This window comes from Bactrocera dorsalis, chromosome 4, assembly GCF_023373825.1.
Source record: "Bactrocera dorsalis isolate Fly_Bdor chromosome 4, ASM2337382v1, whole genome shotgun sequence".
Classification (NCBI taxonomy): domain Eukaryota; kingdom Metazoa; phylum Arthropoda; class Insecta; order Diptera; family Tephritidae; genus Bactrocera; species Bactrocera dorsalis.
Genome location: NC_064306.1, coordinates 42,275,929 through 42,295,689, shown reverse-complemented (window position 1 = coordinate 42,295,689; position 19,761 = coordinate 42,275,929). Strand labels below are relative to the sequence as shown.

Genomic DNA, 19,761 nt, shown 5'->3' with positions numbered 1-19,761 from the left:
TTCAAAAAGTCGAATTTTTTTCTTATATAACGAATTTACATGCGTAGGAGAATATTACCCGAAAAGTTAAAGTCGATCCGGGAAATAGAAGTTTTATAAAAATTATTTTTAAAATTCGACTTTTTGCTTGGCATCCGAAAAGGTATTAAATTTCGAGGCAATAGATGGATTTCTGAGTTTATGATAGTACAGAAAGTATAGTTTTAGGCGCAGCACTTTTTATATTTCATTGAAGACATCAGTAACAATTTTTTCTCTATCCGACAATCGAGGTAACCGGATTTTTATAACTTATATAAATGTTGTTTAAAAATAATTTTTTCAAATTAAGAAAGTTGAGGTAGTTAACCCTCATCCTTCGAAAACCCCTAAATGTAGGCAGTATTTTATAATACATATATGTAACTTCATCTTTTTTATGCCCAAATTTCAAGAGTACACCCCACGGCGACTAATTTTACGCATACGCAGTGTATTTGTGCAATAAATATTTATATTTTAATATAAAAAAAATTATCAACTTCGCACTGATAACAAGCATTACTTTTTCTTTTATGCACGATTGGCTACTTTTCAAATTCACTGAACTTTAAGTAGCTTCGTTGCTGCTGGTTTGCAGTAATATTTTAATTAAACAATGTATGGTTTGCACGTCCAAGTTGAGCTTCTTGAACTCGTATAAATACCTTAGGTAGTTAACTGTACCGCTAAGATCAACCAAAATCAATAAATTCGGCGTTAAATTATAGAAATTCACCACGGAATAGAGGCGCGCCAGCTCCACCGCTGACAATTCGCTAATAATACTTGGCTCAAGTGCGCTGGTGCTGATGAAACTATGCAAAATGGACGCCATTGCACGGCGCGTATTTTCGATGAACACTTTAAATTTCTCGAGTAGTGCGCCCATCAACTCGGAGGTGATGAGTAGGTGAGGCTGTCTATACTTTTCCATATACAAGTCGATTAATTTTATTTGCCAAACATCATTGCCTTCGGGCTTGCGTTGGACGCGTTGAATTAGCTGGAAGGAAAAAAAGAAAATTATTAGAAATTTATGGTTTTCTTTTTAATTTTTCGAAAACGTGTTAAAATGATTTTTAATAAATAAAAACAACAATTTAAAAAGGTTGTTGTTGTTGTAGCGGCAGAAAAAACAGTGCTGAAGAAATTTTGAGATGGTGAAGGAAACGTCGAAGACTTTATAAAGAATAAACATGTGTATATATAATATAATAGCCGAGCAGATTTAGACATGACCATATGTCTATATGATGAGATATCTGCTCTGAAATTTTGCACAAGTGGTTTTCGCTACTCATTTGTAGGAGCCGCCGTTATCGGACCCATATAGCATATAGCTGCCATATAAACTGACCGATCAAAATTAAGTTCATGTATGAAAAACTTTTTTATTTCACAAGATATCTTCAGGAAATTTGGTATAGTGAATTGTTCAAGGCAACGCTACATTTTGCGAATAAATTGTTTTGATCGGACCCCTATAACATATAGCTGCCATACAAACTGACCGATCAAAATTAAGTTCATGTATGAAAAACTTTTTTATTTCACACGATATTTTCACGGAGTTTTGCATAGATTCTTGTCTGAGAACACAGTACAATTTTCTAATATGTTGTTCAGATCAGACCCCTATAGCGTATAACTTCCATATAAACTGACCCATCAAAAACAAGTTATTGTATGAAAACTTGTTCATTTGAGGAGAAACTATAGCTTCGCTGCAAATGAAATTAACGTTTTACTTGATTCTTTTTATATTAAAAGTTAAAACCCGCCAATCGGTCACTTTTCGATTTTTCAGCACTTCGCCTCAACGCACCAAAAATTTTCGAAAATATTAAATATGAAAAAAAAAAATATCACTCACATTGAATGTAGTTAAATAAATGGGCAGCACATGCATTTTATCCTTGATAACAGCATTGTAGAAGAGCATCGTCAACTGCTGTATTTTGAGCAATTCGTCTTGTGTGATAATCTCTGCATCGATGTGTAGAAAGCGATCGGTGAAACTAGTAACGAATGGATCATTTGAGAAGCGCTCCAGTGCCGTAGCGTTCACATGCCAGCAGGTATATTGTTCGGTGGTGAGAGTTTGTGCGAAAAGACTCTTCAGACGATCGGGATCCTCGAGATGCGAAAGACAACCGGAACGTTTTTTTATGTCTATGCAAGCAGAGTTCTCCAAAGCTTTGCTGTAAATATAAAAAATTTAAATAGTTAAACTGACAAAGTCGTAGAAGTGGGCTGTGACACCTACAGCAACTGCGCCCAATTGCGCTCCTTCTCAAAGCAAACCGGCCAATAATTGGCATCGTCTACAATCACCTTCTGTAAAGTGTGCAATGGCGGCAGCATACAAGGCGCCATTGGTAGGCGACGCAATTCCTTGCTGCCCACCTCCAGCACTGATATCTGGCAGAGACACAACTTCTTCGTGTCGATATCGCGCGGCAGAAAGAGGCGTGGTTCGACGGCCAACACATATAAGTGACGAAAGGCTTGTAAATGATATCTGAAAGGGGTAAAGAGGATTTAGAAATAGTGAAGTGAATAATACAAATGTAAAAATAAGTATTCTTTACAAAAAGTAATTTCTTGCTTAAAAATGCCAATATTGCATTACTGATACACGATTTTTCGCTGAAATCGACTTTTCAGGCCTTTTAGTACTGTTTACTCCCTAGATATACATACCGATTATCGTTACTGTGATTTGGGAATTTCGGGAAGAAGGCACATATTAACGCGGCTACAGCTTCTGGTGTATTCGCAATGGTATAACGACCGGCGCCCAAAAACAACAAACCCAGCGACATGTGTATAGCCATCTGCGAGCCGAATGTAACATTCGGATTATAATTGACTCGACAACGATCACGAAAACTGATGCGCGAACGCAAATAGCGTATAATGCGTAATACTTCCAAGTCACCGGAACCAGCGAATACCAAGGATATGGAAATCAAAATAACCATAAGACAGCACTCCACCGTTGTATAGCCAGCAAATTCGAACACATGCTTACTTTGGAAACCAATAAATGTTTTCAATGCTTTATGTAAGGTTTTAAAGGCTTCCTGATTCTCGCTGCCAGCATATTTTAGACCCATACAGAATGAGGCGCCCGCAATGACATTGCACCAAGCCTGACTGCAAGCAAAGTGGACACAAATTAAATTGTATATGACTTCTTTACCGTATCAACTAATCGCACTTACGCTTCGGATTCATAATCAACGCTCGTTTCGTACTTATCGCCCCAATAGTAGGGACGTTCAAGATCTATTTTGAAATTTGACGGAAACTGTCCGAACAACCAATCAGCGTCGGACCTGATATCGGACCAGAGTATTAAGCCGCGTGCTATGGTGCGCAGCATGAGCAAGTCGGGTCGTACCAAATCGAGCAGGTAATGCGTATTCGGTGGATTCATCCATTCGGCAACGGCACGATTGCCGGTGTTGAAGAACATTAGACCCAGCGCCAGTGTGGCACCCGGTGCAGTTACATCGATGTTGACGTTGTCGCCTTCGCGCACTTGAAACGAAGGCAATTTGTACTTCTCTTTTTGTGAACCGCTGAGCTGTCGCTTATTGCCGCCGACCATATAGTAGTGCAATGTATCGGGTATTTGTAGATCAAGTAAACCGGCCGGCGATTCACCAAGTCCCAATGTAACCAAGCCCAAGGCAAGACCGGCGGTTAAAGCATACGATTCGCGTTCAACGCTGTTCTCCATTTCAGGGCCCGGTGGACGACCTATCGGTGTGGAAATTAAATGTTAACGGGAATAATTGAAAACAAAATTGCTCCATTAAATGTACTACTTTAATACCGATAATAACACTTTATCAACACTTACCCACTTCCTGTAGCAAAACCTCGGCTATATGGCGCTTTGCCGAGCCCTGATACAAAAATCCAATGCCCATCAACGAAGCCACCTGAATATTCTGTGGTATATCTAACTCCAGCGCCGTGGTAGGCAATAATGCTTCAATGTGTACGCTCAACAGTTTTGTTGTTGTAGTATCCATTGTACCGCGATGTGTTGCCGAAATGCCCAAGAGTAAACCGACGCTCGTCATCTCTTCACACTTCACCAAATATTCATAAATACTCATAAACGAAAGTGTTTTGAGATGACCATTAAGGCCGAGACCCATAAGAAAGCCGGCATGTTCCGTGGAGACATCTTCTTGACCTTTCGGTTTATTATAAACAATCCACGTGGAGTCAACATCACGCGCGTTCGGTGAAATTTTCAAACCAGCCGCAACGCCATTGTGAAATGACGGCCAAAGGCTCATATTTGGTGGCAATTCAATTTGTTGCATTTCAATTGTGGCGCCCTTGACAGGCTCCTTGCCGGAGAGACACAATTTCGGTATAGGCATGAGTTCGGTGGGTGTGGGTATGGAGGTGCGTAATGTAAACATGCCACGCCCTAACGGTAGCGCCATGGTGCGCTTGCACAAAGCGAATAATTGTCGTTCTTGCTCCTCAATGAAACGATGATCAGTCATGCCGGGTTTCTGCACGATATCGATGAGCACAGGCTCTGATGAGGTGAGTAGGCGACGCACTTCGGCAATACGCATATCATCGGGAAAGCGTAAATTCAGCAACTTTGTGTCGATATTATCCATGCCGTCGTCAAGTGCGGCTTCCATGTGTGATATGCCGTTCGTGGCGGGCGGACAGCGTGCCGACAATGAGTCTTCGGCATCAACATGTGACTTTTGCTGCGGTCTACACACACCATTAGAAGGTGAATCGTCTTGCAACAGCGCGTGTGCAACTAATTCTGTGCGTAAAATCAACTCGTAGGTGGCAGCTGAGCAACCGATAGGCGGCGATAGACGTGCTTGCTCCAAACATTCAGCGATGATGAGGTGGAGCGCGACGGGCAGACGTGCGATGTCAGTACGTGTAATATCTATTGGTAATAAAATTGGTCTTAGAAACTTGTGCGCAGTTGATATTACAAAAAAGGAAGAAAAAATTTGTATTTTTATTTTGTTCGGTTAGTTTGTATGGCAGCTATATATCTTAGTAGTCCGATCTGGACAATATTTTGGAAGATTGTAGGGAAGCCTTGGGCAATCGTCTATGCCAAATTTTGTAAAGATTTCATGTGAAATAAAAAAGTTTTCCATACAAGGACTTTATTTTGATCGGACAGTTTATATGGCAGCTATTTGCTGTAGGGGTCCGATCAAGCCAATTTATTCGCAAAATGTAGCGTTGCTTTGGAAAATAGTCTGTGCCAAATTTCTTGAAGATATCTTTTCAAATAAAAAAGTTTTTCATATAAGAACTTTATTTTAATTTAACAATTTGTATGGCAGCTTTATCCTAAGTGATCCGATATCGACGGTTCAAAGAAATGAGCAGCTTCTTGGGGAGAAAATAAGGTGTGCAAGTTTTCAGATCGATATCTCATAACCGAGGCACTAGTATGCGTGGATTCAGACAGACGGACAGCGCTAAATCAACACAGCGAGTTTTGCTTATCATTTCAATTACTTTATAAGACCTCCGACGTTTCCTTCTGGGTTTTACAAACTTACTCATATTTAACAGCATTTGTATGACTTGCTCGGCACGCGGCACAGTCGTGGATATAAAACGTTTCGGTCGTTTCGGGTAATAGGAATGCACTGAGTCAGCGAATTCTAGCGGTTTGATCCAATCTTTTATTCTATCTGCGCCATGCATTATCAGTGATATGACCTTTGCAGAAAATAATCATGGAAAATTAAGTAAATCTTTCAAATTCAATCCAACTATACCTGTAGCACATTTCGACTTAAGTCATTCAGTCCCTCCACGTATGTATACTGTGATGTGTCTCTTCCGCGCAAAATATGTTCCAAGTGCTTATAAACGCTTGGAGCAACGCTTTGCAGCAGCCCTTTGGAGCTCATGTGTGTGGCATGTTCTTCTGTAAACTTACACAATTTCTTTGTTGAGTGTACCAAATCGGGATAATCCAGGGTATAATGGAAAGTATAAGTGGTCAGCTGCATGTCAAGTGCGAATTGATGCAGAAACTGTGAAAAGTAATAAATGTGATGCAATAAAGATATTTTTTGACCATTTTCAAGGTATAATAATATAAATATTAATATAAACATAAACATATAAACTAAACAATCACCTTCACCAAATGTGGTAAACAATCATGCATAGTTTCATCCAGCTTAAAGTCCTCATACAACATATGTAAACCATAGAAGATCGCCGGTATGCTGCTGAACAAACCCGCGCTCACATCGATATTACATACCGCCGCAGCAGCAGGCTCTGTTTCCATTTTTATGTCAGCATTTACGCAGCCGCTGACATCTTCATTAAGTACAGCCAACATAAATTCCCAATCAGCAGCAGTACCTTCGGTAATCTCATCGTTTTTACGCCGTTTCTTCGGCTCATCAGCAGTATAGGAGAGTGACGTGTTGATGGTAGGTTCATGTGTGGCTGCACTGCAACCCATGAGATCCATGAGCACATTTCGGAAAATTTCCCATTCTTGGGCGCTGCTATAATCACGTGAACCTGGTGGATTGCGTGCACCATACCAACGGGTAATTAGCTGCATGAATTGTGCTCGATTCAAAATACGGCGCATTGCACCCATACAACGGGAAATGAATTTCGTTTCATTAATTTGTGGTAATTCAATGCGATACATTTTGCCAAATGGGTAGACCAAAGTCAAACGATTCCCAGCCGGATCACGCAAACTCAAGCAAACGTTGCTGTTTTTGCTGTAAAAGAAAAAATTTAAGTTTTTCTAAGAAATACAACCGAAATTTCAGGCTTACCGATTTGGGAATTGTGGCTGTAGTGGATGCACAGGCGATAACAAATGTAATTCTTCTTCGAACGTAGTATCGGTGGGTTTCTGTATGGTTGGCAAAAGGCTGCTACGTCTGAAAATATGCAATACATAAGCGTATACAAATAAATTGAACGGTATTTTACATGAAACGCTATTTTATAAACTGAAATCACAAATTTTACCGAGGAAACGATGTGTTTGGTGATTTTCCGGCTAGCGTACTTGCTGTTGCATTCGTAGTGGGCGTCACATTGCCAGCGCATACACTAGTACTACCCATTGCGGCGGCAACATGTACTTTAGACACCATAACTGCGCCTGTATACAAGATTAAACTACCGGACGGGTCCAAAACGGCAATCATGCGCAGACGCTACAATTCGAATATTGATAAATTAATGCAAATCAAATATAAATTGATAAAAGTTACGAGTACCTCTAATGACACCGCATCCTTGGCTGGTATAGTTAAGGTTTTACTCGATATTTTTAGCTCTTTCGTGCCATAATTAACCAGACGCACCAGCTGTAGCTTGCAGGAGAATGGTAACAAATAGCAAAAGTATATTTGTCCCACCAAATCGGTGTGTATGAAAGCACGATTTGAGATTTCGCCAAATTCACGATTGCTAATAGATATATAATACAATAATTTTAAATATAGAGAATATGATAATTTATTAGGTAGACAAAATAACCATTTTCTATGGTAACAATATAATAATGTTTACATAAACAAACAAACATACTTTCCATATGTGCTTTCAGTCCAGATGTGTTCCAAACACAATTCCGGTACTATAGGCTTTGAGGGCTGCGCCTGACCTACTTTTCGTATATCTTGCATTGATATAGAGTGCTGGCCGATAGTGGACTGTAGATGATTTAAAGGGGATGCGGTACGACTAAATACAAAAAAAAAGTTATTACGATAAATATTTACTGGTATTATATGCATTTTGCAAATATATTTACTTTAAATTCCCAAACGCGCCACTCAATGAATGCGCACTGGATAAAAATTTGCCAATATGCGCGGAATAATTTGGATTGCCTAAGCTGGAGCGTCCCAAATGTGCGGTGCTGTGTTTTGGTGTAGCTAAGCGATAAGAATTGGATTAAAATAAACTAAAATAAAAACTTTAAGTAATTAATTAGTTACCTGTTCCACCAATACCACCAGCGGCACCGCGATTTAAAGAGTGTTGCGGCAGTCCACCAACCGTACCGCCAAGTGCAGTTTCATTCTGTATGCCTACATATTGTATTTCCTCTTCGGTCGCTTTACGTAATCGTGAAATAAATTGCTTTCCTATTCGATTGTCATACAAAAGCACAAGATCTGAGTTTTCCGAAGAATATATTATATTGTAGTCGGACTCGACAAGATAACCGACATTTGTAGCTGTTTTACAGATTACGGGACAAATTTCTTGTAATGGATGTGCGAGCGAGAACAGACGCGGCATGGAAATTGCGGTATTCTGTATAATGGCACTGGAAGCTACCTTCTCCAAAAGAATGCCGAACGATGTGGGCCACACATGCGACACCGGAAATTCGAGATTGCAGAGGTAATCCTCACCATTACTACAGTAGATGTGGAGAGCGGTTTGATCTACATATTAAAATATATAAATATATTTAAAATAATATACACCATTATGTGAGGTTATCTACCAATTAGGCAAATTGCGCTGAAGTCTTCTTCCTGTTCGGTATTTGACTTTCTGGTAGAAGCTGTATTTTTGCTACGGGCATCGCGCTTGCCAATCACAAATGCTTTACTGCAGAAGAAAGCAAATTTAATTGGGGTCTCACAGGTGAAGCATAAACGCGGCATAACGCCATTCTCATCTAGTAAGCCTGTTTAATCGAACATTAATTAATAAATAGGATTTGAAGTATTTGTTATTACAGCACCTTTTGTCCACACTGCTGTGTTCTTTTTCACATACAATTCCTCTTCGGAATTGACAAGATACTCGCACATATAATCGACGTCCGCATATGCAGCACGCTGTTGCTGCTGCAAATATGCTTTATTGTCACCTTCATCTTTGTCGCATTGAACATTTGTTGACTGATTGCCACGAACTCCGGCTATATCTTCATTCAAATCCTCGAAAATTTCACGCACACACCAAAATTCATTATGCTCATCCGATGCGGAAATATTTACATTCTGCATGCGTTGTAGCAGCACATGTTCTGTGGACAAGTGATTGTGCGCTTTTACATCAGTGGGACCCGGATGCTCCTCAACCGCCTGTCGACCCCGAGGAATGAACTCCTTCACGAAAATAATGAAATATATTTATTTATTTATAAATTTTACTTTACTTATCGTCTCACCAAAGGTTCAGAGGCGGCAATCATAACTTCGCTAGTTTCATCCAGATTTGCGAAATTTCCAGTTTGTTAGGGATTAAATAAAATTCAAACGCTTTTAGTTATTTCACAGAATGAATCCTGTTGAAAATAGCGTTAGTTTGGATATTGTAGAAGTATTTATTGTTTTTTGTTGTTTCCCGGCAAGTGATAATTGTTAACAAATTTTCAATTTTCGCAGTTCTGTTCGATTTGTAATTTCGCAATGAATGTTTGCACATTAACCCACATGTGAGTTGTAGGGGTTTCTAATAAAAAGAATATATATGTAAATGTATAGCACAAACATATATTCAAAGGTCTTCTTAATAAATGCTAAAACATAAATATGGTTTTTAATTATGTATCAAGCACTCATAAATAAAACAATAAATTTATGAAACATTATTCTTACTTATTGTTTTGTATTCAAAGATTGAATGAGTTTGAGAATATCACAATACGCAAGGGAAATGGGCACACGAATTATAAATAAATAAAAGCAATAGGAAGATTATACAATCGCTAACAGATATGGATAGCAGAGGTAATATTCAGTTAACATATTCCGCAGCAAACAGTCTGTCAATAGATTCGATAATCCATATATGCCATACTGACAAACAAAACAAAACCGATAAGGTACAACACCTGTAAACGATAACATGGAAAGAGACAAAATGACACAAATGTAATTGCATTAACAGGATTAAACATCCAAGGAAAAATAGATTACTTTTTCACACTAGCCGAACAAAAATGCGACTTTTTTTACTTTTAGTCAAGTGAAAATAACTAGTAGTTTATCTTGATATTTTAATTTTCTCTCTCATAAACAAATTATTTCGTGCAGGGTTTGTTTGATCTATCTTTTTCACTTTTATTTCAATCTTCTTTCTGCACATTTTCCGGCTTGTTTACGAAAATTATCAAAGCAATACACAAGGCCAACAGCGCCATCTTAAGTAAATAAATCGTTTATGCAAATTGGCGCGAAAGTTACGAATCCCAAATACAAACAAAATTGGTACAAAAACACGGGCTCTGCGTTTTGCTCACACATTCTGCTCTCTGACATTTTCTTGTTAGCTACATTTTCGCATTTTATCGTTTTTGTTTCGTACGTCCTTCGCAAATCACTTGATTGTAAAAAATTTTCAGCCCGTCTTCTATTGGAGTCAATCAGAATTTTAAGTGGTAGGGCAATTAAATCCGTAACAGAAATCAGTGAAGTAGTCATCGGGCGAGTTCCCACGAAAAGAGAAGTGCGCACATAAAAATTCGTACTATTAATGAACAGCAAGTGAAAAGAAACTTATGTTGCGATGATTAGTGAATGATTCAGTCTGATTTGTTATCTAAGTGCAACACAAAAAGAGCAAATAAGCGCTTCAGACGTAAATATATACTAAATTTTAATCGGAAGCGGAACTAAATGGATATTTAAAACGCAATAATGAAAAGATGTAGAGGATAATCAAGCCTAGTATGTTGCAGCGCTAAGTTTCAAGATTTTTTACCAGGAAGTTTAATGCGATAAATATACATATATGTAAATATATATGAATGCACACAGTTACTTTGAGGAACTGGGAGGCTGACACAAACGACAACTGCTGTCCGCGTCGACGCCCACAACATTTTAGCAGATTGTGCCAATTTGTCAACTTGTTGCCTACTTAAAGTGCTTACATACTTGTATATCTATCTGTGCTTAAAGAAATTATTGACGAAAACTAACATTAGTTAGATTTTACATTATTAAATAAAATAACTTCTGTACAACGGCTGCTGAAATATTGCTGCTGTATGTTCTGCTATATATACGCATACATATGTGTGTCCGTACATATGTATGTTGGTAGACGAACGTGTGACACAACACCTGCTATAATCCACAATCGGCAGTGACAAGGCTGTTTTGTACAATGCGTGCAATCAACGTTATCAAATATTAAAAAGTAAAAACTTTCATAGCAATAAATAACCTGACTGACAACTAGGTCGCTGTGAGATAGCACAACACGTCAACTGCCGTTGGCGCAACGCCGCCTCAAAATGACCCTTGATCGACCGTTGTTTCCCATCGATCCGCTGCCGACGTCCGCTGCAACTGCATCGTTGACAACGTCATCACCACTGTCTACATGGCACATACTAAGCACCGGCAAACTAACCACACGGAACGCATTCCTTTTGGCTACGCGCGCTTTACGTTTGCTACAACTGAATTGGAAGATAATCACTTCCGCAGCTGTGCTGACGCTATTAGCCATCATTTGGTACTACCCGGCATTTTTCTTTTTCTTCATATTCTTCATATATTCCTCGTTTCTAGTGATAGCAGGTGAGTGTAAAATATTTACTTCTATGTATGTATGCAATTATGTACATTCACTATCAACGCGTCTTTGCAACGCCCCAGTTGATTTATTTTTGTTTAGTGTATCAATTTTCGTGCTTATCAGTCATATTACGTGGCTTCAAATTATACTTGTGTGCGTTTGCGCTTCTGTTCGTATATCACTTTCATAATCGAATCAAAAATATTTAAATTGAATTGAAGTGATTGCTAGTTAACGGCATTTATCGCTACCACACATTCTTCGAACTGGAAAAATACATAATTTATTTAATTATTTTCTTAATTCACAGCTGTGGCAGGCACAGTATACGTGCACTACATATTTACGAGCACAGAGGCGCCGCCACCGAAACGTGAACCAACAAATATTCTTTACAATGCAACGAAGTAAGTGCATATTTTACCAAAAAAAAATTTAGTATGTTCTATATATCTACATATATTTACATATGTTGTATTTTTTTAAATTTAAGGAGCAGCATTTTCGACCTGCCCATTCCCATTAAGAATGCATCAAATTTACCGCTTATCTTTGGAAAAACTGTGGACTTGCAGCTGCAGCAGATTATTGAATATGTCTTACGTGACTTTATGACCCATTGGCTGGGGTATGTTCCATGCTAATATTTGCGCATACCAATGGTTGATACACGTAACGATGTTTGCCATTGGAGCCACATTTCTTAAAACAATAATTGCATGACTCAATCTTTAAATGAGCTTCTTTAAATATTGCGCTTTGTTTATCATATGCCTTTGTTCCATATGCCACCTGCTATGATTCAAGTAAATATATGTATACATATTTGTAATTTTATACTTTACCCCCTTTAGTCACGTGGTAACTCAACCGAAATTGATGAACGATATTGTGCGCGAAGACTTTTGGAATGCGATACAAAAGTTACACAATCGTGGCTTGAAAATTGATGCAGCTAAGATTATAGCTGTGGATATGGTGAATCGTGTCACGGTGCATTTAGAGAAAATACGGATAGCGGAAGCAAGAACGTAAGTTTTATGTTTTTATGTGTCAAAATTAAGTTCTTGTGTGGAAATTTTTGTATTTGTGCAGGGTATTATATGTAGCTTCAGTGTAACTGAAGTTAACGCTTTTTCCTGTTTACTCTACTCTTGTGTACACTTAACCTTAAAAATTAAGTTTAATATACTTAAATTTTAATTTTTATCAGCGCTGAAACCGGCAATCCACTTGTGTTCTCCACCAATTCGTATCTGGTGGATGAGGATACGGAATTGAAGTTTCTGCGCAGGCTTAGTGAAATTATGATAATTCTCTTACTGCCACGCGGCTACTCTCTACCACCGCTTAAAGTGCTACTTAGCGAGATACTCTCTTATAAAAGTTTGTATAAATTGCTGTTAAATCTTCTTTTTTATTGTTTATTAACATTTGCCATCATTTTTGCAGTATTCTTTCCATTGATAAAAATGCTCACATCACCGGATTACATCAATCAGAAAATTGTACAAAATATCGAGACGCGTCTTGCAGCGGCTGCCATTAGTAAACGCAGTTATGAGTATGCAGCAAGCTTTGAAGACTTCTTAAAAATCATAAACAATGCAGGCAATTTAGAGGAGTTGTCGTTAATACGGAAAAGCATTGTAAATGATCTGATGCATGCGACAACAATACAAAATTTACAACGTGCCAAAGGTGAGTGGCACGCTGAGTATTGCAAATTTTATTTATTTTTAAATATTTTTTGTTATTTTTATAAAAATTTTATTATTTATTAAAAACTAAAACATATTTTTTAAATTTATTTTTAATTTTTATTTTTTTTTATAATTTTTTTTTTTTAATAATTTTTTCAATCCCTTTTTTTTTTAATATTTTTTTCAATCCTTTTTTTTAATATATTTTTTTCAATATTTTTTTTAATAATTTTTTTAATAGTTTTTTTTTAATACATAATTTATTTTTAGGACTTGATCCCGACACCGACGATCACAGTCTGTCGAAGTCGGAAATGAATGCCGCTGTGCGTTTGAAACGTTATGTGCAGCAGCTGACATTTGCCAAAGCGCAGTGTGAGAAAAACTTGTCCAAGTACGGTTGGAACGGCAACTATACCAGTGATGTGGTAAAATAATAATTAACTGTTTTTATTATCATCTCACAAACGAATTAACAAAATTTAACTATTATAGGACTTGTCTCTCATTGAAGTCTTAAGCACCGCAGTTGGACGCCGTTACTTAACCCTCTTTTTGGAACCACTAAAGGCCAGTGCACTCGTTGGTTTTTACTTGGCCGTCGAGGAATTGAAACATTCGCACAAATCTGCTTGGCATCAATTGGGTACGGAAATTTTCTACACTTACATACGCGTGCCAAAGCCTGAAATCCAGATAGACAAACATGAACGCAAACTTATCGAAACATTTCTGCTCGGCGACACCGGTCCCGATATATTTTATGACATACAAAAGAATATCTTAAAAAGCTTAGAAGAAAAGTATTACGCCTCATTTGTGCTGAGCGAACAATATCGGCAATTGCGTGAGGCGCTCAACTCGGATGATTTTAAAGATCCCACCTTATTGCTGCGTACAATCAACGGTAGCGATGCTGTAGCGGACGAGTCAAATACTGCGCTTGAGGGTGCAGACGATGCTAATACAACATTGGATGTGGCAGCGCATACATCGTATGCACGTCGTAAGCTCGAACAGCTGCAGGAGCGCATAGATAAGAAGAGTCAAGCTTTGGATGCGCTGAAATGTTCGGTGAAGCCTGAGTCCAAGGTGTTGCAGATATTAGAGAAGGAGATGGAGTGGTTGAAAAATGAAAAACGACAAACGGAGACGCATCTGAAACGTACGGATGCATGGACTGAGCATTTGGGCAAGTGGAAGGCGACGCTGCAAAGCGTGGAGGTAGGCGTGGTATAAATATCCGCTTTCGTCATTTTTACTAATTTTGTGTGACAAAATTTTATTATTAAAAAAATATAATTTTTATATATTTTTGATCAAATAATTCATAATTTTTTATATATATTTTTTTAAATTAATTTAATTAGTTTTTAAAAATTTTAAATAAATTTTTTATGTCCTGTTTTTATAATTTTTCATATTAAATTAGTTTTTTTTTAAATTTGAAATAATTTTTTTATATTTTCATATATTCTCTTATTGTTTTTTTTAATTCTTCCTCTTAAAATTTTTTTGTTTCAAATTTCTTTTAATTTTTTAAACATTTTTTTAATTTTGTGAATATTTTATTTTTTTAATTTTTTTAAGCTTTAATTTTAAATATATTTTTATATTTATTTTTTAGTTTTTTTTACATATTTTAAATTTTTTTATATATTTTTGTTATTTTTTTTAATTCATATTTATTTTATTTTTTTTAACTTTTTAATTTTTGATATTTTTTTTTAATTTTTTTTTCTTTTTTTTTCCTTTTTAATATTTTTTTTAATTTTTTTTTTAATATTTTTTTTAACTTTTTTAAATTTTTGTAAACTTTTTTTACATTTTTTTTTAAATTAATTTTTTTATTTTTTTGTTTATATTCTTTATTACTAATTTACTATGTGTACTACAACGTCTATATTTTAGATTTCTGACGAGAAAGAGTCTTTGCAATTCATGATACTAGTGCATGTTGATGAAGACATCAATATGCCGCGCTCAGCCGAAAACAGCAGCAGTTCAGGTAAAGCTGGTGGTCTGTATGCCCGCCCGGGTGCGATATCCAGTGGTTGGGTCGTGATGCGTTCATTAAATCAAGTGCATGTGAGTAGCAGGAAGAGGCCACCGATATTTATACTTGAATCCTCAATATTTTCATTTCAGGAGTTACAACGCAAGCTTCGGCATGTAAATTCAAATATTAAATCGCTCGATCTGCCAACGAACTTCAAATTTTTCTTTCTGAAAAATGATCGCCATGCGCTCGAAAAGGCTAAAGGACAAATACAGAAATTTTTAAATGTAAATACAACTAGCATTGTTGTTGTTGCAAAATTAATTATTTCATTTTTTTTTCTTTTGAAACACCAGTTCATACTGGAGGATGATCATTTAAATGGCAGCGAAGCTATTTACAGCTTTCTCAGCCCCAGTTCCGAACATCTCAAACAGACGTTGCCCTCACCGAAGAAATCGAAATTCTCATTATCCACTTTGTTCAAGAGCGACGCTGCGAAAGCCGGCGAATTAAGCAAGGCGAATGATCCCTTTTGGGGTTTACATCGTGATGATGAGGATATTTCGACTTATCTGGAGGGGGATCCCAGTGTGGACACAAAGCTTTTAGCTGATTTAGATAGCAAAGACTCCATAGCGGAACCATTATACGCTTTGCTGGGCGAAATTTTCGACATGGGTGGTGTTTTCAAGTGGTTGCGCAAGAGCTTGATATCGTTTGTGCAGATCACCTATGGCCGCACAATAAATAGGTAAGGAAATAAATGTGGAAAAATATTATACGAAAAAAAGCTATAAAATCCTTAACAAACGATCAGTTTCTAAGATATCTATATGTAATGGGATCCGATCTGAACAATTTCTCTAGAGATTTTGTTGTTGTTTTGGATAATAATTCATGTTTAATGTCGTGAAGATAACTTGTCAAATAAAAAATTTTTCCTTACAAGCATTTGATTTTGTTCGGCCTTTCTTCCAGACAAATTCGCGAATCGGTGGCCTATTTGTTTGAGGAATCGATGCTGCACTACTACTTCTCTGCCATATTAAAATCCTTTTGGCCCGGTGGCGTGCTGGCCTCTTCGTATCCCGTACGTTCGGACGACATCAAGGAAATGACACGCAACGCTGCCAAGGACTTGCTCATGGACCATATACCTGAGGTGCTGTGCAATCTAGTGGGCGCACAAACTGCTAAACATGGTGTGCTGAAAGTCTTTGAAGCGATGCAAAATCCCACATACAACAAGCAACTCTTTTATGTGAGTCCAAATGCAATTTTTCCTTTTTTTCGTGTAACATTTTGTACTCCAATCACTACAGGAGCTGCTTGAAATTCTTATGATCGAATTTTTCCCTGAGATACGTCAGCTAAAACTGCCGGGTGCGAAATCGGCCGCACACCACAACACAACGGCGTCAGCGGGCTCAACCAACTACAGTCATGCCGCTACTACTTTGATCACATCGACAACAACAAAAGCAGCTGCGGCGGCTGCAGCAGGCAGTGGTGGCAGTAGTAACAACAATCAGCTGCACACAACATACCAACAATCGTACGAAAAGCCACAACCTTTGCAATTTCAACAACATCACTTCGCCAATGGTAAATAGTGTTTATAAGCACAAGCGAAAAAACAAATTTAGCACCAAAGTAGTAAATGAAAAAAAAAAAAACAATTTTACAACCAAAATATACAACATTACTTCTAAGGGCATTATATATACGCAATATATATGTATGTATGTATATACTAAGTGACCATATATGGCTTTAAACTTTTAGGTGGTTATATATTAAGAAAATGTGATTATTCAAAGCGCTTTGCTCCTTTTTACTGCATCTACACTCATTTATGTTAAAACCCGTTATTAAATCTCTTATATATGTATGTATGTGTTTATAAACTAACGTTTTTTAGTGATAATTAATTTCTATGAAATATGACAATTTTCTGTGCGAAGATATTATTTTTGATTTTTAACTCTAACTGTGACGATGTTTTTAAGTTTTAAACTTATTTTGTGTATTTTTTTTTAATTTTTGTTAAAAACTTTGTTTTTTTATTTATTTTGTTTTGACTCTTATTCATTTATCCAATACAGGGTTGCAAATTTTTTAATTAAAAAAACTTGAATTAAATATTAAATTCTCAATTTGGTATTAAAAATTGAAAGTTTAACATTAAATTTAATTTTAAAAATTTATTTTTAAATTAATTATAAATCAAATTATAAATTATTTATAAATCAAATTTAATATTAAAAATTAATTTTTAAATAAATTAATTATAACTTTAATTTAATGTTAAACTTTCAATTCGAAATAATATTTTCAATTTGGAATTAAATACTGAAAGTTATATCCAGGGCTGCAAATTTTTTAATTAAAAAATTTTGGATCAGTTTTAAATTTTCGATTTTTAATCCCGATGTTGTGATTAAAAATAAGATTTTAATTTCTTAATACCGTTATTGAGATGAAAAATTTAAAATTTTATTCTTTATTTTAAATGAAGTACGCAAAAAGTTAATTTTAAAACAAGTTTTTTCTTATTTTTAATTTTGAAATATTTTTTTAATGGAATTTAAAAATATTATTTTTTGTATTTTATGCTCGGGATTAAAGTTTTTAATTTTCAATACGGTAGTCCTGATATTGGAACTATTTTTTTGTGTTTAATCAGGCATTTTAATTAATTAATTTAAATTAATTTTCAAATTTCTAATCCGAATTAAAACTTATTTTTAATAACATAAATATAAAAAAATAAAATAAAATAATATCAATCCAGATTAGAAATTTGAAAATTACTTAAAATAAAAAAATTATAAATAAATATTAAAAAAATAAAATAAAATAATTGTTTTTATCAAAAATAAATCTTTAATTCGAATTAGAAATTTGTTATTAAAAATAATTTTGTTTATTAAATATAAAAAAATTAATAAATATAAAAAAATAAAATAAAATAAATTTTTTTTATTAAAAACAAATTTTTAATCCGGATTAAAAATTTGAAAATTATTCGTAATTAAATTTTTCGTGATTAAAACACAAAATAAAATTTTAATTTAACTGTTAATTAAATATCTTTCAATCCATTATATGCAACCCTGTTCCAATACAATAATAACCAGTATTAGTTTCGAGATGTCGGATTGCAATAATAATGAACTATGCACACAAACAAAACAATAACATTCCAAACTATATTTGTGTACGTAAAAGTATAAATTCGAAAAACACAAAACACAACATTAACTGTAATTATTTGTAATTGCATACAAAAAGCAAGTACTCATTATAGTAAATTATAGCAAAATGATATTATATGAAATATGTATGTGTTAGCGTTAAGTTTCTAAGTGATTTTGTTAGAAAAGAGTGGGAAGGGATTGTGATTTCCAGAAATGTCTTTTTACACACAAATAAAACACACAACTACAAATATTAGCTAATAGAGTTTTTGAAATATATATTTATATGTATGTGTATGTTTGACAGTTACCGAATGTAGCCACCAACTCGAATTAAAGCAAATAGCAATAAAAAGGAAATAGCAAAATTAAAAATAAAACATAGCAAAAGGAAAGTTAACGCAAAAGTTGCCGAAAGGGAACACAAAGTATATGTACGTAATCATACATACAAACAAATCTATGTATACATGTACACAAAACAATAATTGAAATATATATAAATATATATATATATACATGTGAGTTCTTTTTCAAAATCCATAACGTCTGTATGTATCTGCATGTTCAAAAGACAAAACGTTATTCAAAATTCAATAGAAAGCCAACGGCATACATCACCCGTTATGTACCATTGCATATACATAAATAAAGAATAAAAAAGCAACCAACACATTTATGTAACATTTTACGAAAAATTATTGTTTTATTTTGATCACTGTATTGGAATAACAAACACTTTAAAAAAGTGGCAAAAAAATTACGTACATGTGTATATGTATAGAAGTACATAGTATGTGTTTATGTAGACCAGGAATTAGAGCGTAACTTAATAATATTTATTCTTGGTGTTGTCACGGTGTAACTCTACAAATTTTTTTGAATTACTTATACAATTTCCAACGCGTGCCTTCATTTATCTGAGTCTATGCTAATGCCGAGGAAGCTATCAATTAAACCCATAGCGTTACGAGGCAGCAAACGTCCAATTTTTTCCACATACAACCATGCTCGTGGTACACTAGCGTGCTCCAAGCTGGTGCGTTATGCCCGAATGATGTTCGCTGCCGCGTCTGAGGGCTTTACTAGGTAGAGTAGAGAGACCGGTATCGACCATGTATGGATAGATGGTTGTAAGTTTGATCTGAAAAAATGAATGGAGAAAGGCGATTTGTAAAAAATAAAAAAAAAATAATTAATTGTGGACAGAAAAGTGAGTACTCACATTATTCTGTGGGTTCTTGAATAGTAATTCCTCGCTCAA

The 19,761-nt window shown here is 35.5% G+C and overlaps 2 protein-coding genes across 2 annotated transcripts; one reads left to right on the top strand and one right to left on the bottom strand.

Moving 5' to 3' along the window:
• Positions 1 to 15: 15 nt before the first annotated feature.
• Positions 16 to 9,796, bottom strand: LOC105224132 (anaphase-promoting complex subunit 1). The gene is made up of 19 exons (XM_029549378.2): positions 9,663 to 9,796; positions 9,233 to 9,516; positions 8,801 to 9,170; positions 8,558 to 8,743; positions 8,040 to 8,495; positions 7,853 to 7,976; positions 7,627 to 7,782; positions 7,314 to 7,506; positions 7,060 to 7,250; positions 6,861 to 6,968; positions 6,194 to 6,803; positions 5,826 to 6,086; positions 5,604 to 5,766; positions 3,893 to 4,969; positions 3,249 to 3,789; positions 2,725 to 3,180; positions 2,288 to 2,542; positions 1,895 to 2,222; positions 16 to 1,024 (listed from the first exon to the last, which is right to left on the bottom strand). Exons 2-19 carry the CDS (start codon positions 9,254 to 9,256, stop codon positions 590 to 592), a joined length of 5,934 nt encoding a protein of 1,977 aa, XP_029405238.2. The 5' UTR covers positions 9,257 to 9,516; positions 9,663 to 9,796; the 3' UTR covers positions 16 to 589.
• Positions 9,797 to 10,354: 558 nt separating this feature from the next.
• LOC105224133 (sorting nexin-25) lies at positions 10,355 to 19,195 on the top strand. Its single transcript, XM_011202122.4, has 13 exons — positions 10,355 to 11,594; positions 11,903 to 11,999; positions 12,086 to 12,220; positions 12,447 to 12,623; positions 12,806 to 12,978; positions 13,045 to 13,293; positions 13,566 to 13,723; positions 13,791 to 14,519; positions 15,207 to 15,383; positions 15,444 to 15,581; positions 15,651 to 16,048; positions 16,276 to 16,558; positions 16,620 to 19,195. The coding sequence occupies exons 1-13, from the start codon at positions 11,306 to 11,308 to the stop codon at positions 16,908 to 16,910; spliced, it is 3,294 nt and encodes a 1,097-aa protein (XP_011200424.2). The 5' UTR covers positions 10,355 to 11,305; the 3' UTR covers positions 16,911 to 19,195.
• Positions 19,196 to 19,761: the final 566 nt, after the last annotated feature.